The sequence below is a fragment of the Sinohyriopsis cumingii genome, chromosome 6 (assembly GCF_028554795.1).
Source record: "Sinohyriopsis cumingii isolate HCF-2022 chromosome 6, ASM2855479v2, whole genome shotgun sequence".
NCBI lineage: Eukaryota > Metazoa > Mollusca > Bivalvia > Unionida > Unionidae > Sinohyriopsis > Sinohyriopsis cumingii.
In genome coordinates, this window is record NC_142966.1 from 45,723,327 (window position 1) to 45,743,497 (window position 20,171).

Here is a 20,171-nt window from a genome sequence, read left to right on the forward strand (position 1 = left end):
GCACTGGGGCATCATGCCGCAGACATGTAGCATGATGTTCCACCCAGTCACATTATCCTGACACCAGGGCGACAAGTCCTAATACTAACCTCTTAATCCTGAGCTCCAATGTTTATTTATTTTGCACTCATCTTGCACTAAAACACGAGTCGAATGTCGTAGCTCCCCACACACGCACACACAATATATATGTTTATTCAACCTGTATCGTATCGTACCATATCATAATCATATGGCCATCCTTTGGTCTCAAAAGACTATGGAGTTACCAAATAAGTAGTCAGTCAGTTCGTTGATGACCATAGTCTGAATAGACACACTTGGGAATGACAATATAAGTTGCATTTGTCACACTTGTAGCCGGTGCCATGGTTTTCCACAAGTGACTTGATCCCATGTTTTCTACGGGCACGTTTCGGGTCTGCCAATTGCGACTGTTGCTTCTTGCTTCATTTTAAGTCATTGGATGTGCTCATGGATCCAACTACATCAGTCCACTCTAACTGTTTCCTTTGAAATTAATATAAACGTAAAATGTTCTCATTTATGATCCAGTATTTCTACTTTATTATGACCTTTCATCATCGGTGAATTAGGTCTTTGGTTCATAGTATTAACATGTTACCGTTGTTCAAATCACTTTCTGATAATATTCACATGTACCAAGTATGTAATGACACAGTCAAATGTTAGAGCGAAAGATTAAAACCTTGTTCCAATATGGCCGCTATAAAGGCACGTGTCAAGTGCCAAAGCGTGTTTACCTTTTCGCTACATTAATCTTGTTTGTGCCCGATTGCCTAACTGTATACCTGCATAAACTATCAATATGTGTGTGTTGTCATTTTCAAAGTACAATTTATAGCATGATACTTTTGAGTGCTATCATTGTAATAGATACTAGCATGCTTTAAATAGCAAAGAAAACACGACTGACATAAAATAAGGAAAGAAAGCAGAAACGAAAAGAAACGAAACTCAAAGAAAAAGAAAACAAGAGAGAACACCAGAAATACCGTCCCTCAATCCTCGTTGCCCTCTACAAATATGGTTGATGAACAAAGTATTCAAACTTCTCTATTTTTAATATGTTGGTGCATAAACGACATATAAAACGGTTACTGAAAACATCATGAAGCAAAGGGTCAATTTTATAAGTACATGTATATCATGACCCAGTTAAAAGGTCTTTTAAGAAAAATCCTTCCTTAACCCGATAACAGCGCTAAGGGGTAATGTCAAGTTTCTTTATCTATTTTCTTCCGCATTGCATTCGATTAAAGGGGATTTCTAGTATTAAGTCTTACTATTGGACCTGGGGCAGTCATTTGTGTGCCTGTTAGAACCGTGGCGCTAACTTCTACGTACACTTCAGAGTTTCTGAGGATGAACTTTGCATTGTTGATAACACTCAGCATTGGTGTTGTGATTATCGGTTGCAATATCGTCCTATGTAAGTATTACTAAAATCATTTGGATTATCTCAATCTAAAATATGAGTTACATATATATTCATTAACGTATTACCATGCGACTGACTAGCCCAATGTTCATTTCCTACAAAAATGTATAATATATTTCATATTGAGATATTCTCTATATCACTGAGAGATACGTTAAATCGCTTGCAGTGGCGATATCATCAGAAGGACTAATTTTTCATTTAGGAAATATATTTGCTCTCTTGTGTCGTATTCAGACCCATATTTTCATATTTAGGCCTATTTCGATTGTATTACTTCTTCTTCTTCTTCTTCTTCTCTCTTTCTCTATCTCCAAATCAGGATGTACAGCTCATAAAATGTATTAAGTGCAGACCGTCTACTGTACATTTATTCAGTAAAAGATGTGTTCTCAAGAAATGCAATAAACAAACTCCAAACAGCAAAATGTAAACTGCAAGTATTCACATTTTATAATTAGTTTCTACACGAATCGTGGAAAGTGGTGGAAACTGTCAATGACTGAAATTACATGACCTATTGTTATATGTTATCCGTGTCGCATTGTATAAGAAGAAAAAAAAAACAAACTCGTTATTAAATATAGCAGTATAAGTAGTGAATGGGGTCACCCTACGTACAATGGGAATTACCATTAAAAACACCCCTGGGTCAATCTACGTACAATGGAAATTTAACATGGCGAAAAATCGTGGGTCAATCTACGTACAAGGGGAATTTAACATGGGAATAAATCGTGGGTCAATCTACGTACAAGGGGAATTTAACATGGGAATAAATCGTGGGTCACTCTACGTACAAGGGGAATTTAACATGGGATTTTTTTTTAAATTTTAAAAAAAAATTTTTTTAAAAAAAGGGGTAGGCAATTCAAAAGGCTATCTCTTTTCGAGAAATATGGGGGCCCTGAAAAGGGCCTTTGGGTTTTTCTTCTTCTTCTTTTAACTTCTTAACTTCTTCCACCATCCTCTTATTTTGTCCATCATTCCTTTCTTCTTTTTCTTTTCTGTTTCCGGCAACCAGTCCGGGTGACCCATGGCTCGGAACTTCTCTTGGATTTTCATCCAGTTTGCATTTAGTTTCTCTAGTTCTTCCTTTTTCTTTCTATTTTCTTCTTCTTTTCTTTCCTTTGACCACTTTTCTTTGATCTTCTTGACCTCTTCGGTCAGCACATTCCTCATTACTTCTTCCGCTTTCTTAAGCTTGTCTAAGCCCCACTTCACGAAAGACCAATCTGTCCATTCCACAATGTCTTCTAAAAAACACCTTACACTTGTCACATAAACTATCGCTTCTTTCAACTTACCCACTTTCACATACGGTGGGTTAATTAAACCTCTGATTCTCTTCTCCTCATCCTCTATCATTTCTTTTACTATATCGATGGCTAAGTGGAGGCTGGTTACTTGTCTTGAGACGAAGTCTTTTGTCACTGCATGCCTCCATTCCTGTTCAAGCCTTTCTGCTACATTCAATCCATCCACCATCCAATACCAACTTCCCATAAGGTTGTTGTACAAAGCTGAAGCTGCTGGCATCTTCTTGTTTGCTTATTCCGTAGAATGGGCTCCAATGGCAAACACTGTTAGTTTTATACTTAAAGCGCGAACGTGAAGGAAAACATCCCCCTAAAAACATAAAATTGATATTACCTAGATCATGACCAAACAAAGCGCGTACGTGAAGGAAAACATCCCCCTACTTTCTCATTTCATATAATAAAACCCTAACTTTACTCTTCACATACGCTAAGAAACCCATAATCTACTATTCACACAAACATACCTGAGCTCTTACAAACACAAACACACTAACACACAAACGCATACCCTCACACTATCTTAAAAAAGAGTTAGTGTTTATATTCACACTACTCCACCTACACACATTGGCAAATCGATCGTTATTTCTTTTCTAGATTATTGGGTAGCCCTGAAAAGGGCTGTTTTGTTTGGAACTTCATGGACACCTGGTTAATGGTGGCACCTTCCAGGCCTGGCGCCACATACACATCTTATCCCCCAGTTACTTTTTACCTTTTGGGGAGAGAGAGCAGAGGCAGGATATGTCGCTTCAGAATCCCAATTTTCGCTCTCTGGGATTCTGAAATTTTTTCTTCTCTCCTTTTCCTCCTCCTCTTCTTTGTATCTTCTCTCCTCCTCTTTGTATCTTCTTTCTTCTTCTTTATATCTTCTCTCCTCCTCTTCTTTGTTTCTTCTTTCCTCCTCTCTTATCCTTCCCTCCTCGACAATGGCTTCCGCGGCCAGTTCATTTAATATGCGCCTGGCATATTCCAGATGCACATGAAGCTCCAACAGTTTCTCCAGTCTCGTGTTCATTTTTGGTGTTGATCAATCAACAAGGGTAGCTGGACTGCCGAACGAGTTTCAATTTATAGTGAAAGCGCGTACGTGAAGGAAAACATCCCCTAATAACATAAAATTCATCTTACCTAGATCATGACCAAAAAACAACAACAACAACGCGCGGACCTAAAAGAAACACTCACTCACTTTTTTATGCTACCCATCACTATTTTAAAATTTTTTATAAATCACTTCAATAGACTATCCACATACCAAGGCAATCCAATCTAACCCCAAATATACATCTCAAACAGCCCAAAAAACCAAACATCATTTTAATCTACTATCCACACCAACCTACTTTATCACTTACAAACACACACACAAACACATATCCTCACATTTTTAAGAAAGAGTTAGTGTTTATTTTCACACTACTCTACCTACACACACTGGCAAATCGATCGTTATTTCTTTTCTAGAGTATTGGGTAGCCCTGAAAAGGGCTGTTTTTTTGGTTTTGCTATGGCATTCTTTTTAGTTTCTAAGAATGCGATGTCCTCTGAGGATAGACTTTCTGGCAATAGGTCTGCTTCTTCGGAAAGAGAAGAAGAACTCTTTAGTGTCGATACGACAATCGACAAAGCCTCTGTCAGCTTCAGGTTGCTGCTGTTGCTGTTGTTGCTGCTGTTGCTGCTGTCTCTGAAGTCTGTACTTCTCTGTCCATTCTTCTTTCTCCCTGTTCATTTCTTCTCTGAAGAGCTCTTCTATCAGGTCTTCAGTGATTTTTAACATTCTCACATTCTCTATTTCTTCTGGTTTCGGTATCAGACTGTGTCTGACCCTATGCAAATTCACGTAGGCTTCGTTGAGCTTAGCTAGTTTGGAGCACATCTTCTTAGGAGGATGAGTCGACAATGGATGGCTAGACTGGGAACAACCCGGTTCTTAAAGTTAAAGCGCGGACGTGAAGGAAAACATCCCCACACGGTTTTCGAGCCGCAACGTTCATGAGAGGGATAGTAAGAAATGAAAGAGCATCAATCCAACATTCTTATAGCTAAACAAACCACAAAGGCATTTTTTCTAAACACAACATTTTTTATTCAAAAAATCACTTAACACTAAACATCAACATTTTTAACAATAATCCAACATGATAACATCAAACAATTTTTTTCTTCAAATACAATCTACTTTAAACAAGGCTGACAACGTTGTGAATGAAATTGTGATTTCCACTGTTGGAAATCATTAGGCCATTGATGGACACTACGTTTCCTAGCTTGAGACAAAAGATAAGCATAATGGTCACAAAACCATCGATCTACTTTCACATCGTTTCTAGCAGAAGAACGAGGATCGAAATGAGTCACTAAATGTTCTAAGGAATAGCCCAGGCTGCGATGATGCAGAAAATACACACAATATTGTCCACACACCAAGGAATCTGTGCCTTGTAATTTCACATTATTGAATCGGGTGGTTTGAGCATTTCTTCTCATAAAGTCGATGATATCGTCTTCCAAAGGGGGCAATCCGTACGAATCGAAATATTCCACACAGCCTTCTTGAGGAAAGTAGACGGCTACCCAGTGGGTTCCTGGGAGATGACTTTCGTCCGTGTTGATCACGTAAGCTTGATGGTCTTTAGGTTTGCGATGAGGGAGTTCATCTTTAGCACAGACGACAGGATTCCAAGAAGCCGTATACGAACTATGGTTCAAAAGGTAATAAAGTTCCCAGGTATCCATTGATTTGTGTTTTTTTCTTCTTCACAGGTAATAATAAGTCGTCAATTCGATCCTGACTTTTTGCTTGAAAATGTCTGACGAATAAACGGTTATTCGTTCTGTTTCCTCACTCTGATTCAGGAGAGCTTCGATACGATGGATCTCTTGAGTGGTTAATGGTGGACAAGAATGTTCACGCAAGTCTTTATACCACTGGTGCAACACGTCTTTGTTTGAGATGAGACTCCAAGCTTCGTCCAGATACTCGTCCAATTTTTCTTCTTGACTCAACATCAGGCATTTATCGTGTTGAATTTGACTGGGATGATCGTTTTGACATCCATAACAATTTTTCTTGATCAATTCCGTCATTTTGTCGACCAAGTGTTTGGCAAAACAGGAGACTAAATGAGCTTCTTGTTCTGGCCATCTCGACTTCATCATGATATCTTCTTCGTCTTTGTCTTGAGATTCTTCTCCTTCCACGGTCTCCTCACATTTCATGTCCAAAGTTTCTTCACTAGGTAAAGAGGGATAACAGTCTTCCATGGCTTCTAATAATCTAGAATGACTTCTCTCAAACTGTTGATTTCTATTGTATTGTCAAATTCTGCATACAGGATGACGTTCAACGTTGGATCAGCAGGGTCTCGATTTGCAAACTGAATTTCCACACGAATCTGGCCAGATTTTATAGGGTGGAAATGTCCTTCGTCGCTGCCTTGGTCTGGAGTGAAATCAAAAGCCCACAAAGCATAGCCTCCTGCATAATCTTCGTACGTAATGCCGTGACTGGTATTGGTTCCTAACTGTCCTGTGGCTTCGTACAGGGACAAGTACGATCTCAAGTAATTGTTCTGGGCAAAGTTAGGCTCAAAGGGTCGTGTACACAAGGTCTTGCCGTCTCGACTGACTTCGATTTTGGACACGCTAGAGTGTCGAAACTCAAAAGGATTTTCGTTGTGAAGTCCATTGAAAGCTGAATTCCTGACGATACCAACGATCAAACGCTTGGGTAACTGTCCTTGGAACAGATGATCTTCGATCATGGATCGCTGTCCAACAGGAATGGTGAACGTTTTCACTTCCACACGTCGTATGGGATACTTGGCGGTCGTTCTGCTCAACGTCTGACTGATGTCGTTTCCCACTTTAGGTAACACTTCCACACGGCGTACGTAAAGTCTGGCTTCTTGGATAACAGTTTTGTATTCGTTGGCATGGGCCATCAAATGGAAAGCGGCAGTGCTACGATTCAGTCTCAGGCGAATATCAACTCCGTTCAGTAAATACTTTTCTTGTAACCACATGTCCAAATGCAAACGATCCATCAGTTCTAAACTACGTCCTTGCAGAATTTTAGTTCTACGTGTGTTAAACCCCACATTGTGAGGATTGTCATCTTCTGTCAGGGCTGTGTCGCTAAACGTGCCTGCACCTGCCGTGTCAGGTTTCCATACCACGCAAGCATCCAGATGAGTATTCTTGGCTTCTTTTCCGTACGTCAAGAGATTTTCCAAGTAGGCACGATATGGGTAAGTATCCATGCTGCTGCTGACCAGTTTGTTATTCAAGTACAAGTCCACTTCGCTGAACAAGGAATGCATGAAATTGTTGACGGGCGCTACCCTATCATTGGCTCCAGGATTGGTGTTGTCAGTTTTGATCACTTTGACTTTCAAATACAGGTAACTGCTATTCAGATCGATGTAATCTTCGGGTTGTCCTTTGATTTCGAACTCGATGGGAGCGGAATCCGTCAAAGAGGAGACGGGATGAAATTCCACCCACTGGGATTCTTGCATCGTCATCATGGTGGGGGGCATGGCAAACATATCCAGTTCCGTCTTGGAACAAGCACATGACTCTCGGTGCATCATTTTTTCTGTGTCTCAATAATCGAAAACGTCTAAGTCTCGAACGGTTCTTCTTTTCTTGGCTTTTCTAGCTTGAAGTCTGGTGAAAGGGTGTTTTCTTCGTCGTCTCTTTCTGCCTTGTCCTTGCTGAATGCCTGACTCGGTAGCGTGCAGGGCATTTATAGGTGTGTCTCGTCGGCCTAAAATGTCTTTACCCGTTTGCAGCAGGACATTTTTGCCTGCCCTCATGAAGGCTTCTTTAGGGTTTTGTTTGTCGATGATGACATTTTGGAGAAATTCTTTGCCTTGCGTCAGTGCCGCATCTTTCAAGGCGTGCAATCCGCGTGTCACCATCGGTTTCAACACCGGGGCCACCGAACGAAAGGCCGATTTTAACATGTCTCCTAAACCGTGTCCTCGCTGTCGTGCAACCCCTTGGTACACTGGATACATGACTTACTTACGAATCGTGAGAGAACCGTTTTCGAAAATGGAGTTTCACCGTGACTTTTCCTTTGGTGAATGGAATATTTTGTCCCAGATCTCCTTTTATAGTAATGTTGACCGTGTCCAAATACGACTTGCTGACCGGCAAATAATGAGGATGGACAAATTCGCGGTGAACGTGGTAAGTGTTTCCACCTTCCTCGTCAGCGTTTGCGGCAGAATCCACTTTGAAAGGAATGACACGCAGTAACGGCACGGAGGTGTGTCCCACCACGTTGTATTCCACCACATCGGAGTACACGAACATCAAATTCAGTCCTTGGTTCAGTTCTACTGGGGTACGAAATAACTTGCTAAAAGACTCGTTGTCGTAAACGATGGGTAATTCGTTGTTCTTGAGTATGCTCATTCTCAGGCTCATGTCTCCGCCCAACATGTCAAACAATTCAGGACAAAATAAAATGGACATGATTTTACTCCGCTCAAATTTCATCGAGAAGCGACGAGCTACTTTGTGGTACTCCATGGTGACACTTTTGTTGACATGCTCCAAAGCTTTCCCAAACACGCCATTAAACCTGGAGGCTATGGTGCTGACCAAATGTTGACCACTAAAATAATAGCCTGGGGAAATGAAAAAGTGGTAGGTCCACTTTTGAGTTTTCTCATTATAGGTTTTATTGTCATATATGACTTTCTTATTCAACTCCTGTTGCAATGACTCGTCATGAACTTCCACATGAAAAAAATTTTGATTGGGAAGGACATTGAGGACTTGGGTCGGGTGAATGATTTCCACTAAAGCCACTTCCCAATGGGCTTCGTGATCTAAGGGGATGGCCTGAGGTAATTTGGCTGTGTAACAGCACAACGTGTTGTGGGGAAACACCTCCATGGAACTGTCACTGGGTAAGGTTAAGTAAAATTGGTTTTGGTGACTCATAATTCCAGAGTTCTGTGGCTGTCAGAGGGAATATTAGTGGATGTCAGAGGTGTGTCTCCGCCCAAAATGGGGTTCTGGTTGTGGTTGTTGGAGTGGTGACTGGCACTGGCACTGGACACAAGGTTCCCGTTCGAGGAGAATTTCAGGGAGGGATTGGGAAGCAGGTAACCGATGCAACTGCTCAATAAAATGGTCCACAATTGTTTGTCTCCTTGTTGCAAACTCAAATTGGCGATGGCTGCCCCGATGACACAATACACCACGAAGATTTGGCAGAAAAAGACGATTTGCGTTTTAGGCACACGTTCTCCACACCACACCCACAAGGGTTGTTTTTGTAAATCTTGCACAGAAGAACTAGGGGAAGAAGGACTGGTCGACGTAGCTGCGTCTGCTGCTGTGTGAAAGGGCATGATGGTCACTTCTTCTTTTTATAGTCGATGACTTGCGAAGCGTCGATCCAAGAATCGAAACTGGGTGGATATCCTTTCCAACGTACTTTGACTTCTTTGACACGTCGTTTGCCCACTTTACGGGTTCTGCGTTCGAGAATGCTTTCGATGTCGTACACGTCGTCTTCTTTTTTGGTGACACGTTGTAACTCGGGCAAATAAAACGTTCCTTTGAGTACTTCTCCGTTCATGTCTTCCAATTTATAGACGGCAGGATGACGGCCATGTACTCGTCCAGTGACGCGAAACAGTTCGGTCGTCCAGTTAGGTAAGTAACCTTTGTCGAAAGTGCGTTTGGTTTTGCCAATGCGCACCCAATCTCCCACGGTCAACTCTCCACTTTTCTTGGGGACAGCCCTCGTCGGGGACGTACCGAACAGGCGCTCGAACACCAGCACTTCGTTGTCGGGAGTCACGTCTTGCGGGGCACGTCCGATGCTTCGATGGTAAGATTGGTTGTACGCTTGCACCAGGTGCGGTAAGATGTCGATGTACTTCAGAGTGTGGTGATGCGTAAAATATTTCCACATGCGTTCTTTCAAAGTACGTTGAAAACGTTCCACGATACTGGCTTTGGTTTCGGGATTCTCGGTGGTAAAAAAATGAATGTCACGTTTCTTTAATTCTTTTTGGAAAGCTTGGTTCAGAAATTCGGTGCCTTTGTCCGTTTGCCATCGAAGAGGGCGACGACCGCTTTGTTTCAACACCCGTTGCAGGGCTCGCACTAACTCGCTGCTCGATTTGGAAGTCAAGGGCACGACCCAGGCAAATTTGGAAAAGACGTCGATGACACAAAACAAATATTTGTAGCCGCGATTGTAGCTGGCCAAATGAGAGACATCGGCTAAATCGGCTTGCCATTGATGATCGATGCCTTCCACTCAGGTGCGACTTCTGGCAAACTTGCGTCGAATGGGTTTGTGTAAAGTGTAGGTAGCTTGTTCTTGTAACCATCGTTGCACTTGAGGTAAACGGAGACTTTTCAGTCGAGTTTTGGCAGCACGATACAATTTTTGAACTCCTGCGTAACCTGCAGGATGGGAGGGATCGTAGTAAATGCTGGCTAAGACTTTTTCCATTTTTTGTGTTGGTTGATGTGTTAATAAGGCACCCACTCTTGGAAGAGGCTACTCTTTTTCTCTTGGGGTATTTTCTTGGATTGCAAGGCTTTGCGTGTGCGACCAGCAATAGGTGTCGAAGAGGAGGAGGAGGATGTCTGTGCAGGGGATATCGGTTCTTGTTTCACTTCTGTCTTCACTTTCTTTTTCTCTTGTGATGAAGAAGGGGTGGCCATCATCTTTTTAATCCATCCAATTCTGGAGGTAGGTGGTGTTGTTAACTTGCGTACTTTTTCTGGTGGAGTTAGAAACCCTTCCTCTTCTTCTTCTCCTTTTTCTGTCTTGACCACTGGTACTGGTACTGGTACTGGTACTGGTGATGGTGCTGGACTTTTCATCAAGGTCTTAAAATCTTTCAGAGTGGGTAGAGCTGTTTCGTCTAAAGCTTTCTGGTGAAAGAGTTGCAATCGTTGCAAGAGTTGACCGTACTTTTGCGATTTTTCTGTTTCGGACAAATCTTGGCGATCCATCAAGGACTGCAATTCGTGTTGTAACTGGGACATTTCGCTCAAATTGGGATTGGGAGGTAAATGCGGGGTGCGTTGTTCTTGCCACCGATGGTATTCCATCCATCGTTTGTAAGGCACTAAAGCTAGTTTTCGTCCTTCCATGGGGTTGTCAGGGATGAATTCTGAGATCTTGGGACTTCCGAAGGCCTTTTTATCTTGCTCCCACCAGTCCTCCCAACATGGTTCCCAAGACTCCTTTCAGTATGGGGCCTAACAAGAGAGGTAAAATGCCTCCACGTTGGACCAACATCTTCTTTTTTTGACGAATGGGAATTTTCTTTTGAACCATTTTCCGAAGAACGTGACGATGTTTGCCTAAGCATTGTTTCTGGTGTTTGGACAAAGGGATCGTGCCTTTCAAAACGTTCAAACAACATTCGCACACGGTATCGATGACCTCTTTGGAGGCCGTTTGAATGAGTTTTTTTCGTAGGGGTGGAGAAGCTTTGGACAGGACAGATAACAGGTCCCCATGTTTGGCTAAACGTGGTGGCAGTCCTTTCCTTTTTTTTCCTTGGGGTTTTCTGGAGGGTGACATTTTTTGCTTGTGGGTTCCGGGACATTCACCGAACAGACACTAACGTCGATGACTTAACGCACACCCTTTTATCTTTTTTTCTGGGACTATCGCTTTGTCATAAAGGTGACAATGTTTTTCCGAAAATCGCCAAGGAATCCTCCCCTTTGTTGACGCCTCTTTTTCTTGGAACGACTGTGTCTTTTTTTAGGGTAACGTCGATGCTTGGCTAAGCGCTTTGTCGGATGACGCGTCTGCCTTTGTCTCTTTCTTTTGTGGCTTCTTGGAGGTGACATCTTTTACAAGTTCACTGATACCCCCGACTTGGTCACAGGTCTTTTTATACTGGAACTCGTCGCCACTGATTGTCTTTACGTTTTATCAGTTTGAGGACAGGCATGACACGTCGTGCAGGGGTACGTAACGGACTAAATCGAGCCAGTTCTTGCTTGGACAAATCCAGTAAACTTTGTAACATGCCCGATCTTTCATGGACTTTGATTTTGGGAGAAGGTACTTTGTGAGCAGCAGCCACTGCCGCTAAATTGGAAGGTCCTGCCACTGGGGAAGTTCTTTTGGGGGTCATCAACGGAGAAGTTCTTGGTGTGATCAACGTCTCCAAGTACTCTTCAGTTCCTGGTGACATCAACGGAGAAGTGGACAAACGTGAGGCTGCCGGAGACGCTGTGGCAGGTCGTGGCTTGCGAGTGTAAGGTTGCGTCCTGGCCGAAGTGCCTCTCTTGCGACTAGTTTTCTTCTTCTTCTGTGGACTTTTCTTTTTCTGGGGACTTTTTCTCTGTTTCTTTTTCTGGGGGCTTCTTTTCTTTTTCCGGGGTGATGGTGGTGGTGTCTGGTAAGAGGAGGGTCCTGCCACTGGAGAAGTTATTCTTCTTGGGGACCTGGTCTTTTTCTTTTTCTTCTTGGGGCTTCGTTGGACTTTTGTCTTGGGGAGAACTTTGGGGGCATTAGGATCCCATCTTAAGAGTGAGCGAATGATGACCCCTCCTAGAGTACCGCTCCCTCCAGGTTTCAAAATGATTTGTTTTTTGGTTTGAGTGTCGATGCGGGGATCGGCCAGTTGGACCAAAGCGACTTTGTTTCGATCGAAAAAGCGTTGGGTTTGATGAGGAATCTGAATGATTCCTTGGAGTAATTGACGTGCCGTCACCGTGAACCATCGTAAGACTTCTTTGAGACTAGCTTCTAAGACACGGGCTCGTGTTTGTGGATCTTTTTCTCGACTGATGCCATACAAGGCACGAATCAATTTGACGGGAAGATGCGACTGAAGGGACGTCATGTTCACACTGTGTGAAACAGACGAAAAAGGGTCTGAGGTTTTTATAGATTTTTTTCATGGGAGGAGTGAAATGAAGTCGAGGACGGAGACGTGTACAGGACAGGCCCTCCGTCTTGGCACCAGTGGTGAAACAAGTGGGTACGAAATCGCAAATCCTCGGGGGTCGTAGGTTTCAAATCGACGAGCAAATAGGCGTGTGGAGTTTGAGTGGCATCGTCGTACGCCTGAGTCAGCCAAGGCGTTCCTAACTGTTTGGCTAAGACTTGCACTTGCGATTTATCTCGAGGGCTTTTAAACAAGACCACGTAATGCGCATTGAGACTGATGGTGCGATGGGCTTTACTTTGTTGAAACAAATTTTGGGTGATGTAAACGACACTGGCATTACGGTGATGCCCTTTGCGCGTGAACCACAATTTAATTTCTTCTTCGTCTTCTCCTAACATGTCGTCGAAAATGACCAAATGGGTTAGACGGGAGTCAGAGACGATGCCGTCGTCTTCTTTAGGAATGCCTTCCACAAACACGATGGAATCGCCTTGACTTTCTCGCAAGAGGTTGTACGCCGATTGCCACTCTTTGTAGCACCACACGATCCGTTGAGGGGGCCGATCGATCAAATGATGTTTATGTTCGATCAAACGTTTGACGAATTCGGTTTTGCCTGAACCGCTAGGTCCAGCAATGAGCATGTTAAAGGGATGGCGAAGATACAAAGCCTCCCAACTGGCACGATCTAAGTGTTCGTCGATGACTTTGACAGTAGAGGAAGAGGGAGCAGAGACAGCAGAGGTAGCCATGGTATGAGAAATGTCACTTGTGACACGAAAAAACAAACAAGACAAGAGTTTATATACTTTTTCAGAACACGTTTATTGAATGTTTCAAATATGAACACGAAAGACAAAAATACATACAACCCAAATAGTGATGTACAGGAATATAAAACACAGCAAAACAATCAAAGTGAAATATAAACAAGTGTCTGTACAACATGTTTTGGGTAACGAAGATGTCCTAGGGACAGTGTGTAATGTTCTTACAGTCTCTACTTGAGGTATTGTCACACAAGTGTCCTCCCGGAATGACCTTTCAGGCATGTCCATGACAGTCCTGTCCTGAAGCGAGTGGTTGTTCTCGGTGACGGGTTCTTCTGGCACCGTCACTAACACAGGTTGAAAAGTAACTTTTTTCCTTGAACAACTCTTGTGCATACTGGGCCACTTCTTGGGTCCAAACCTCAAAACCCCCCTTTTTCCAATCACGAACATCTGTCCAATGAGGGTGTAAGTCACAAGCTACACACACATCGTCATACACGTCTTGGGTCGCTAAAAGTTGACGAATCTTTTTTTCCTGTTGAGGTCGAGAAGTATCCAGATGAAAACGCAAGGCTTTGAACAAAAGGAGTTTTTCGTGACCATTTAAGGCCATGGAGGTGGTAAGTACTGATCGTAAAGAGTCCACAAAGAATCGGCTGGTAAACGAAATCCCAGAAAACAAGTCACTAAGACACACACCACTTGTCGTCCAAAATTGAATGGATACAGTTCTTGTAATAATCGATGGTAATGATCCACGGTTTGAATATGGTCATTGAGTGCCTTCCACGGAATCTGTTGGATGACATGTGACATAAACCGTGGCATGGCAACCTCTTTTTATATTCTCTTTTTTTCGGATGCAATAGACGTACTTTCTAGCCAGAGATCTTCGTTCTCCAGTAGGGAATCTAAATCTTGCATACTGTAACCGAAACGTCAGAGTTCGTTTAGGTGTTTCCTCTTCCTCTAAGTAGATTCCACGTAAAATATGTTTGTAATCCTTTAACTTGTCTTCCTCAATGCGTTGCACTAGGTGAATCTCGAAGTAACCATAATTATGAACATGTCGATCATTAGCGACCTCAAAGTGTTGAACAATGTCTGACCATTGAAAGAATTTCTGACGAATCAGTTCTCTTATACCATTCAGGTACCAGTGGTTAAAGATCTGGTGACGTAACGGATGCAATTGTTCTTTACGTTTGACTTGTATTTTCACCAGCTCTCGGTAAATGCGTTCTCTCAACTCCACAGGCAAAGCACGAATGTTCTCTTGTAAAGTATCCATGAATAGGTCATACTAAATCCTCTTTGGTCTGACACAAGAAATGTACTCTTTGCACAAACATGGTTTCACTTCAGTGTCGAATTTAAATCGTTGAGTCACTAATCTACACATTACAATTCGTTCAGAAGTTTCCTCTTTCACCAAGTTGACATTGTGTGAAAGATGTTGGTAATTCGTTAACTCTTCCTCTGGAATTAGATGCAGTACGTTTACAATGTAGTAGATAGAATCGTCAATACCAAACCATTCCTTTTTATAACCAGGAGGTCGTTGATCAATGTCTGTCCAATGGAACACTTTCAATTGAATCAGTCCTTGTATAGCCTTCAGGTACCAGTGGTTCAAACACCGGTGACGTATCGGATGCAATTGTTCTTTACGTTTCACTTGTATTTTGACCAGCTCTCGGTAAATGCGTTCTTTCAACTCCACAGGCAAAGCACGAATGTTCTCTTGTAAAGTATCCATGAACAGATGATTATGGTAAAAAGTTACTTCAATGTCTCGGTCCCACTAAGGGTAAGTAATGACAATTCGGTGACCATCGAGCATGTTCAACGAAGGCCGAATCTTGCGGTTCCCAGTGGTGAAGTGACACACCGCAACTGAAGCACTTGACTTTATCTCCTTCGCCCAAGTAGAAAAATCCGGCTCTGGCTAATTCTTCGGGGGTCGGTCCTCCCAGATACTTTGGCCATTTTCCTTTGAACGATTGAAGACGATTTTCAAAGTCGCAGTATTCCGACGAACGCACAGGAAACGAATATTCGTCTTTCACAGGTTCGTTTCGATGAGGGTTGAGTGACATGGGTAGGAGTTTGCTCAGGGCTGGATGACATCCGTAAGGGGGTAGACGTGAAGGTGGACATTCCCCTTTAAAACGAAACCCAGTAAAATGTCCAAGAGGACGAGCAGCATCACTTTCGCATCCCACAGGTCTGACACGCACAGCATCACTTTCCATGATAGGGGTAGGGGTACTAAAGTTCCCATGATGCTTTACGGCATCGCTCAGGTCACAAGGTACAGCATCGGTCCCATCGCAAGGCTCACAATCGCACTCGTCTGCAAACTCCGTTACGCAATTACAATGGTAACCACATGGACAATCGCAGTTTCCTTCCGGACATTTTCCGTCGCAATGCCTGGGTCTTATCCATCCAGTATTAGTCACACTAGAGGAAGATACAACTTTTTTACAATCCCCAAACTGAAACGATGTCTTTTTCAAAGTATTCATCTTGTTCGCTCGGTCTTGGTAGTCACAATGAACTATCGATCTTGACCATAGCCCCTTTTTTATACTAGTCTCAATGCAGTCTCCAACTTGTACATCTTTCCTTTTTTACGTTTTTTATGTCCTGTTCTGGAAGGTACCGTCTCTAAGGTACCGTCAACATTGTACCGTAGTGTGATGGGTGGAAAGGCCATAGAAAGGTAAGGGCAATTCGGAGACCATCGAGTATGCTCCAGAATAGCTGAATCTTTATAGATACATAGATCCATTCGTAACTTCAGTCCGCAAGCGAAACACTGTACCTCGTATCCCAATCCTGACTCAGGTCCCAAGTAGACAAATCCTGTTCTAGCTAAAACATGCGAAGAAGGTAATCCTTCCCTATCCGTAGGCCATTTCTGAAACGTGTCCAATCGACGGGCACAATCACAATAGTCAGGTAAGAAGACTGGAAAATGGTAGGGTTTGAACTTGGAGTTCTCATCGGGTTTCTCACTCGATTCTTGCTGTGGCGAAGTCATCTTTCTGGTGGGGTAACTATCCTCTTACAACCAATGTTTTATACCAACGTGTCCATACGGTAAGGTGAAATGATTGGGAAGTCGAACTCGCTTCTGGTACACGATTTGATAGACTTTTTCCAAGGGCCGACTGACGATGTGGTGAGTGGGTAAACGTACAATCTTGTTCGGTTGATAGGTGGTCACTTTAAAGTTTCCATCCTCTCCCGATTGCAAGGCTTCTTTCAATACCCCAAAATTGACCACTCGACTGGTACGATAATTCAGAGTCAGTCCTTTCACTTTGCACGTCGTGTGCACTTCTCCTTGTTTGTCACGGTATTGGTAGCCGTAATTTTTGGGACCGCCACTGACAAAACTTAGAATCTTGTCGTCGGGATGCTCGTCTGTCCAGGCTCCTAAACGGTCTCCTTCGATGCTAGGGTGATGTTGAATCGGGTGATGGATGTAAATGCAACTGTCCGTGTCAAAGTACAGGACGCGTTCTTCTAACAGTTCTAAAGCTTCGTACAATTTTAAGCGAGCATGGGCTGTCACGTAAGCCGCAATGATGACATTTCCAAAAGGGTCGTCTTGTACAAAGTCCAGATCTTCTTCGTAATTGACCAAGATTAAATTCTCTCGAACGATGTCCACGTGTTTCATGTATTTGGTTTTGTCGTGAATCATCTGGAAGTAGCGGGAAGGTTCTGTCAAATATTCCGTCTTGGGTAAACACGGTCGTTGTGCCATTTTACCCCACAAGCAATTTAACATCACTTTGGCAAACGATCGCCTGCCTTCGTTTTTCTCGATGTGGTCTAAAGTGATACCTTCTTGTTCGTAATATTTCTCTTTGAATTTTATTTGGTCTTCGGGAGTGTGACACCAGGAAGGATAGCCGCTAGCTTCTTGCTTCAGTTTCAAAAAGGCATCCACGTAGTCTGCGAAAATGCCTTTCTGCGTGGGGTCACCCTTGCGGTACTGTTGTGTCTTGGGAAAGTGGCAAATTTCGTACACTTCTAACAGTTGGTATCCCATGTCCAGAGCTTTGAACAATTCCACGCTGACCCAGGTTCCCGTCAAGGTCCGTTCTTCCTGGCTGTGCTGACAAGGCTGGTCTTGGTTGCACTTTTCGGCACAAGTACGGCACAAGGGAAACATCAATTTGCCTTGACAATGGTGAGGTAAGACGGGATGGTAGAGGTTCGTGGGAGGCAAAACTTTGCACTTGATCAAGCCTTCGTATTGTCGAATGTTGACCAGGTCGATGTGTTTCGTCAGCAATTGCGGGTGCCCTACAGGAAAGCGACAATATTTGCACACGTAGGGATAGAGCGAACACACGTCCAAGTATTTGATTTCTTCTCCTTTCTCTTCGTCGGCTTGGTACAGCAAACAGGTGGCATTGGTCCTTCCTCCGTACAAACTATCCCTCGGGTTCAGCGGGTCCATGAACTGGTAACTTTCCACGAGGCGTTTAAACTCGGGATCGGTTTTCATACGGTGATCGTACTCGTGTTCCCACATTTCCACCACTTGGTATCCTTCCTGTTCTAACTTTAGGCGTCGCTGACAAGTGTCCTGGTACAAGTCTTCCATGGTTCGTTGCAAAAACTGATTTTTAGTACCACGGTCAGGGTAACAGACGGGACATCCGTGAAATAAGCAACCGTTAAACTCGTACACGATCTTGGGGTTTTCTAAGTCCCAGCCATCGACCGAATATGTTCCGATGGTCTTTTCGCCCCCTCCGTTGCGGGCATGCTGAATCCACTTGTCTTCCTTGTCGCACAAGTAATGTAACCAACGTAGGGCTTTGACCGAGTATTGACGTTTGACAAAGTGGGTCGTTTGAGGACTGATGACAGCCACGGTCTTTTCAGGCATGAATCGTTGTCGATACACTAAGGAACACGCTTTGGCAATGGTGCAAGCTTCTTTCAAAGGATCGACCCCTCCGTGTTCCATGAACAGTTCTCGAAATTTTCCACAGCAACGCCGTAAAATGTCCACGTCGGAACGACAATACTTTAGCATTTCTTCCTGAAAGTCGAAAGGGTCCGAGGCGTGAGCCTGGTACCAAGCGTAGAAAGCTTCTCGTTGTTCGGTACGCATGTTGTCGGGGTCGTAATAGTGAGCCTCGGGTAAATGGGGTAGAACGGCATGTTGATTGGCTTCCGTATTGAAAAAGTGTGGAAAGTACCCTTTAGCCATTTCTGTCATTCCAAACGTTTTAGGCATTCGACTCAAAGGCATGGCCAAGTAACTCATCGAATCTTTAAACTGTACTTGTCCCACTTGCATGAAAATGATTTTGGCTCCGTTCAAAGTCACTTTAGGACGTTCGGTGCCTTGTTCCGTATAGTACCTCAAAAGAAACTGTCCATCGTATCCGGAGAAATTGTGAGCCATCACCGTGGCATGACGATGACAATCTCCGTAACGTTCGATGTCCTCTTGGCTCCACGTCTTGTCGATGGGGTCTAAGACCCATTGTGCAAAATCGGCTAACGTGTTTGGTCCCCGAAAGATTTTTTCACGTCCTCCAGGAATCTTGCTGCAGTGAGGGCAATGACTGAAGATAGGTTCTTGAATGCACTTCTCGCACGCTCGATGAGCCACGCAGAAATTAGGAATGTGAATGCCAGTCTCTTGCATGCATTCGAAATCGAAAAAGATGAAATTGCCTTTCTTCTTGTGACCGTCCTCTTTCTCTGGTGGGGGTTGGTATTTTTGCACGTAGCATTCGTGTTCCAAGTCCACGATGTGGTGACAAATGTGACATTTTTTCTTTCCTGAACATACGTGTGCCTTGGTACTATTGGTACGTATGCCTTGTCCACACGTAGGGCACAATCTCAGCAGTTGACAAGCGCATTTCTTCTGTGAACCTTGCGTCTTCAGATGTTGTTGGTAACAGGTAGGGCTGACAAACGTGCGCAGACAAGTTGAACAAGGCACTGGTTCTTCGCTCAGACAGGGTGGAGAGGCCAAACATCCTGAGCATTTCCATCCACAATGTTTGTGTTGCTCTCGATTATTATAACCATAGTCACATTTCTCACAATAATAAACATATCCCAAGAATCCAGTGATACTGGTAATGGTATCGAAATGGTCATCGTGATGATAAAGGTGAATGTATTTTCCGTCCTTAAAATCTTGGCCTCGAAACAATAGAGGCCCGCGCATTTCTTGAGGGTGCACTTTCAAGGTGTAGCGTGGAGCTAGGACATCTTGCAATTTTTGCATCTCGGGAATGCCACAAGGTGTGTCTTTGGGCAGTCCGGCTTGTTGTAACAGGAGTTCTGCTTCGTTTCGTTGTTTGGCTCGGTCGGAACGTTGAATAGTGTTCCAGGTTCTTTTCCATTCTACCGTGTCGTTCTTGTTGGCATAGGTTCGTCCCACCACGATGGCACGGGCTAAACACATCTGGTCATGAGGGTTGTTAATTCGGACGAGACTCGTTTTGGTGTTGCGAAGGTCGTCCACCAATAACATCTTTTTGCGTCCAGTCCCTTGAGGAGGAGAGACGTGGGTCATGTCCAGTGTGGCTTTACCATCGGTGATGTCAAACTGATCATTAGATTGTTGTACGTGTTGAATCTTGTCCATGACTTTGGAAGCAGTTAATTCTGCAGGGGTGCTAAACTCGATCCAAACAGGGGATTTCAA

General features: G+C 43.5%; 1 protein-coding gene across 2 annotated transcripts in view; it reads left to right on the plus strand.

Moving 5' to 3' along the window:
• The first annotated feature begins 1,314 nt into the window (after nucleotides 1–1,314).
• LOC149796848 (tyrosine-protein phosphatase Lar-like) overlaps nucleotides 1,315–20,171 on the plus strand; it is a 97,032-nt gene continuing 78,175 nt past the window's right edge. For both annotated transcript variants that reach the window (XM_089961486.1, XM_089961487.1), the window contains exon 1: nucleotides 1,315–1,453. In XM_089961486.1, coding sequence (XP_089817612.1) covers nucleotides 1,387–1,453 — 67 coding nt within the window. In that variant the 5' untranslated portion in view covers nucleotides 1,315–1,386. The remainder of the gene's footprint in view (nucleotides 1,454–20,171) is intronic.